Source organism: Monopterus albus, unplaced genomic scaffold (assembly GCF_001952655.1).
Source record: "Monopterus albus unplaced genomic scaffold, M_albus_1.0 scaffold142.1, whole genome shotgun sequence".
Classification (NCBI taxonomy): domain Eukaryota; kingdom Metazoa; phylum Chordata; class Actinopteri; order Synbranchiformes; family Synbranchidae; genus Monopterus; species Monopterus albus.
In genome coordinates, this window is record NW_018128022.1 from 157,117 (window position 1) to 163,098 (window position 5,982).

Below are 5,982 nucleotides of genomic sequence, written 5' to 3' on the forward strand. Positions count from 1 at the left end.
AAGGTCATGGAGTGGCCTAGTCAGTCTCCAGACCTTAATCCCCATAGAAATCTGTGGAGGGAGCTGAAGGTTCGAGTTGCCAAACATCATCCACGAAACATTAATGACTTGGAGAGGATCTGCAAAGAGGAGTGGGTCAAAATCCCCCCTGAGATGTGGCCAACTACAAGAAACGTCTGACCTCTGTGATTGCCAACAATGGTTTTGCCACCAAGCACGTTTTGCAAAGGGATCAAATACTTATTTCATTCATGAAAATGCAAATTAATGTATAACTTTTTTTGTAATGCATTTTTCTGGATTTTTTTGTTATTGTTGTGTCTCTCACTGTTCAAATAAACCTACCATTGAAATTGTAGACTGATCATTTCTTTGTTAGTGGGCAAACTTACAAAATCAGCTGGGGTTCAAATAATTTTTTCCCTGACTGTAGATAGATAAACAACGGTATATGTGTCAATAAAAAGAGATGTGTAACACTCTAAATTAATTGAGAAACCCCGTATTTTCACTGGCATAATGCAGACATAGTAACTTCTCCAGCCTTAGAACAATTCTCTCTAATGTTACAATGTTACAATGCACAGAAGGCATTAACAGACATGCAATGTGTTTTTTTTATTTTTTTATTTATCGTTAAGTCCCACTGAATAGTGGAAACATCACTCCCTTTCAAGTAGCTCCAAGGTCAGTAAATCCAACCAGTGATCTCTGCTTCTTCCCCCAAATGACCATATACAGTCCCAAAGTAGTAAAATTAATTCCAACAGGTAGCATAGCACAAACAACATCATGGGTTGTTAATACTCTGGTTAACCAGCGACACATCACATGCAGCAGACACACTGGCTGTGTTTGTTTTTTTTATTGTTAGGACTGATTTTGATCCTATTATTGAGTTAGACTGCCTAGTTTAACCAGTTAAGATGATTGATTAGTTTTTGATAAGCATACTGTTAACTGGCATATGTTTGGGTCTTAGTATTTGTGGTTGAACTGTGAGTATTACTTGGTGGTTAGTCCTATTGATAAAACAGACTAGATGACACTGATGAGATGGATACTATGTAGGTTTGTGTTATACAGTAAACTGAAGTTTGCTCCTCAGTCACTTCTCTTCTGAGCAAGACTGTGAAAGCTTCATGTCTCTGGCTCTGTCTACAGTGCTAACACTTGTCCATTAACATAGCAGCATCACCTCAGCCCAAGAGAGTACACACAACCTGTAATCAAATCAAAATATAGCTCTGTGCTGGTTTTTCCTGCTTCATTTGCCCCCTTCTCTTTTTCCTCTCTCCCTTCTTCCTTCTCTCTTTCCCGACCTATTGTCTTTTCCTACTGTGTGCACGATGGCTGCTTCCTTTCCTTCCTTCTGTTGTCCCTTCCCTTCTGTTCTGTCTTGTCCTTGACTTTCGTCTGTCTGTTGGTGTGACATGCATTTAGCTTTTGAAAGCACCCTGTACACTCCCATACCTCAGGAGTACGGCAGAACATCCTCAACACCCATATCGCCATCCACGCCCAGCTACCCAGCTCCTGGGACACCATCACCCTCATCTGCCACACCCCCAACCCCACCACTCAGGCACTCGACCTCCCAATTCGCCACGTCACTCGGTTCTGCCTTCCATCCGGTCCTGCCTCACTACGCCACGGTCCCAAGGCGACAACAAGGTGCTCCCCAAGCCCTGCCCACTGCTTCTGCTCCAGCCCCTGCCCCTCGGCCTCCACCAAAGTCTGTGGTGTGGTCAGCGTGCAACTTTACCCCCCTACCACCATCGCCCCCTGTCATGATAAGCAGTCCCCCAGGGAAGGCCACAGGTCCACGGCCACTCATTCCCATCGCCGCACCTTCTCCTCTGACCCAGAGGCCTCCATCACCATCCCCCAACGGCCCGCCCATGTTCCCCGCACCATCTCCTGTGACCATCCCGCACAACCATACCCCTATTGGCATTGCCTGCCCAACTCCGCCTCCCCCACCCACCCCACCTCCTCTTCCCCTCCCTGTAGCTCCCCTTCCATCTTCCTCCTCCACCTTGTCTCCCCCCTTCTCATCCCAGGGTCCTGGTGTGCCCTCTCCCTCCATAGCACCCCTTGCTGCTCCAGCTGCTGCCACCACTGCTGCCTCTTTTGAGCACTTCTGCCTCCCCGTGGGCCTGGGCCTGTTGGATCAGGGGGAGCCGGGGACAGCCACAGGCTCCTCCTGTCAGCCCCAGGGTAAGACCACTAGTCCGGACTCTGCTTCTTTCTTACTGCCTCTCTCCCCTCTGTCTTTCACTTCTCTTGACTCACAGACTAACAGGGGAGGTACTGAACACTGTTTGATCTGGTATCATGCTACTGAACTGGCCACATCACAGAGTCCCATAATAGAGGCTGATTTCAGAGTTTTCCTTTGTAGTGAGGAACATATCAGTCCTGGCTGCCCTAACCTCACTTCTGTTACTTTTCCTCACCAATTTTGGATGCAGTTTCTGATATTAAACTGCTGCTATGGTGGCTGTTGTGGGATCTCATGATGTAGTAGTCACTGTTGCTCAGGCCTGTCTAACTCCTTTGTTAGGGTTCTCATAAACGCCATCTGTGTTCATGTGCTTGCTGCTTAAAGGTCTGGCTGGCTGACTGTTCATTGGATATGAAATATGCCTCAGCATGGCATGCCTGTCTTTTTGATAGGAGTCTGAAATTACAGTAAGTGGATACAGATCACAGACTGAAGTCTGTATAGACCCACTGCCGTTTTCATGTCTGATTTCTTTTTCTCCATCAGTCTATTTCTCAGCTGTGTTTTTTTTCTCATCACTGTGCTGATGTTATGATTTTGCCATTTGACTGACCGTCATTTGACTTTTCACTGTGTCCCCTCCGGTCACTGTGCAGTCAGTTCAGCTGTATCTGGCCACAGCAGAATACCCTCTGTGTACGAGACAGTCACCGTGGATCGCTGGCAGTCCCATTCCAAATTCAGTTTTCATACCCATTAAATTGTTCAGAAACATTGACAACAATATCTTTCTAAACTCTGTTTCAGTGGGATCGCATCTCAGGTTTCTTTTATAAAATTGTAAATCGACCTAAATTTTTCTCTTAAATTGGCACTCTAAACTGACTTATGTAAATATCATGTTAAAGCACTCAGCTTAATCATTTCTGATCCATCCTCACCAGTTGATGATTAGTTTTATCATTCATGTGGTAACAACAACAAATAATATCACTTTACCTGTCCACTACCTTATGTTTAGTTCTCATTTATGCCAATTTCATTAATACGTTTTGTATTTGTTGTGATAAAAATGTAAGCACGGTTGTTTCCAGTTCAGTCTTTTTGAGTAAAACTCTATATACACCACTGCTGCACTGACCTCTGTCCCTGGGCATTTCAGATGAACTCTGACCTCATCAAAATGATTGGCCAAAAGCGACTGGGCTGTGGGTTTAATATTGATCACAGCTCAGCATGATCACGTTCCATCATGGATTTAGGTCTGAAAATAGAATAAAAATATTGTCCTTCTAATTATCAGACACTAAGTAAACATCTTTTTATTTTTTGGAAAAAACAAGTTCATACTACTAATTTTTTCAGTTTTGATCATCTCAATGAATAAGGAATTTTATCACATCCAACAGATGGTATTAACCCAAGTACATCTTCAGCCCGAGCTCCTGTGGTAATTCTTTTGGGCATTATGTATTATTATGAGTGTGTGTTTGTGTGCACCATTATACCAAAAATTATGTAACCCATGTTTTGTTGATTTAAAGCAACAATACATAATGTTTTTATATTAAAATAACAGCTTCAAAATCATTTAGATGGTAGACTGACTTCTAACAGTATCTTTGCTATTGCCACTGCAATATCTGGTACTGCACTGTTAAGTTTGGATCTAACTTTGGATCACCTTCCAGGAGACCTCACCTGATAGCTGAATTTTGCTTTATGGCACCAGACCCTTCCACTAAATCAGTATTCTTACATGCAGAGACAAATTCCTGGGCTTTTATGAATTTTGATTTTTTTTCAGGTGAGAAGGTAACCACTTAGATTGCGACTATGTGCTCGGTCTATCCAATGCCAATTTGGATAGACAGCAAAGAGCAAATTAGCATTGCATATAGCAAGTAAGGCCAATTTGGAAATTTGCTCTAATGTTTTCGGAGCTGCCAGGACCTGCTAATAAACCAAGCTAAATTTCCTTAGCACACAGCTACATCTTGTTCAGAGCAGAGCTGTCAGCAAAGACGCTGGTGTTCCAGTTGCACATTGAGAGTACGGTTTCCTCCCATCCTCAGGAGTTTGGATTTAAAGTTCAGACTTACTAACCTACTACAGTCGCCTACTGAAACTGAACAAGCTGTGTAACAGGGCATGGACTAAAGCACACACAGCAGTACGTACTATAGTCAGACTACATCTGTTCTATAGACTAGCTATGATATGTCCAGCCAAAGCATGTAAAAACATGCTCAACGCAACACACCCCAGAACTACAGCACTGCCAGGGTCCAGCCACAGCCAAGAAGAGAAAAAGAGAGCAAGAGACCAGACAAGAGTAAATATTAGACTGGCTTTTACTGACTGATAACAGATAAAAATACCCCTGTCAGGGTGACTAACTGTTCTACAGTCCTGATGTTAGCTGTAGAAGTCTGCCAACATGAAAACACCACCACCACAGCACAGTGAACAGCTCTGTTAATCTTATTTATGAAATACTTCAACACAGGCTGTCGATGCCAGCCCGTCTCACAGAGGTTTGTAGTTTTTTCCAGATGTAAAAACTCATCTACTTCAATCCCTCAGAAGGTTTGGTCAGTCTTTGTCTCTGTCACACCAAATAAGCCAGTTTGCAGCCTAACAAACCCACCTCAGCCAGCTTGTAATAAATTACACTTCCCAGTGTATATTATGTGCAATATGAGCCTATGGAGCCTATGTTGTTTAGCCAGCGTTTCATTCCATTACACACATCCACATTCAAGCACTTAGCAAAAAAAGACAAAAAACCTCCCATTATTTGTAATTGTTTTTGTTCATCTTCTGTTCATCTATTCATCTTCAGTGTCTCAACAAATAAAGAATAAATCTGCTAATATTGCTTCACCATTCTTTTGTTTTCTTTCATTGTTCAGTAACAACTTCCACTTGTAAGCAAATACACATGTGCCATTGTCCATGAGGAGGGGCGAAAGTGCAACTCGTATGTACGACAGTTGGGTACAACTCAATTATACTCAGCGACTGTAGGGGGAGACAAACTGCCAAGTTACGTATTGTTGCTTTATTGCTCAGTGTCATTTGTTTTGTCTTGCTCTGTTTATTGGGCAGTAAAAGAAAGGACTTGTACTGTTTACAATAAACAATGAAAAGCCAGTTTTGATGTGTAATTTACCACTTCTTCAGTGTTGCCCAGCCACACTTCTAACCACACAGCTGCATGTGGAAAATAAAATTTGTTATTGATGTGATGTTGCATGCTATCATGCCTAATATGTGTAATCCATGTTCTGTTTCATTTGAAAATTTGTATCCACCATTATCCACAGCTCTACAGTTGCAATGACAGTGTTGTAACCTAGTGAACTGACTAGTTTTATTCAGGCTGAAACTTGGTTTAATGCTGCTCTACTTTTAGCAGGTCGTTAAAATTGTTTATTAAATTGATACGTCAATATCAATTTGACAGGGAGAGGGATATGGAACAATGTACAAAACATTATGCACATGTAAAATCAGTCGATGCTGCTGTGAATTCTTCATTTACATATATGGAAACTTATGAAATAATGCTGATCCAGTCTAACATTTCTGTCTGATATTTCCCAGTGAACAGACAGATGATGTCTTAAAATCCAGGCGGAGCCTGAAGCCCAGGGCTTTTTGCTCTCTGATGGAGTTTTGAAAAATGACAGTTGAACTCAATTTTTCTTCCTTGTCTTTGCCCATCCCCCACTCTCTGTCCCCTCCCCTGC

At 42.5% G+C, this 5,982-nt stretch overlaps 1 protein-coding gene across 1 annotated transcript in view; it reads left to right on the forward strand.

Moving 5' to 3' along the window:
• LOC109968074 (protein enabled homolog) overlaps positions 1–5,982 on the forward strand; it is a 111,089-nt gene that overhangs the window by 86,744 nt on the left and 18,363 nt on the right. The window contains 1 exon segment of the mRNA XM_020614081.1: positions 1,444–2,310. Coding sequence (XP_020469737.1) covers positions 1,444–2,310 — 867 coding nt within the window.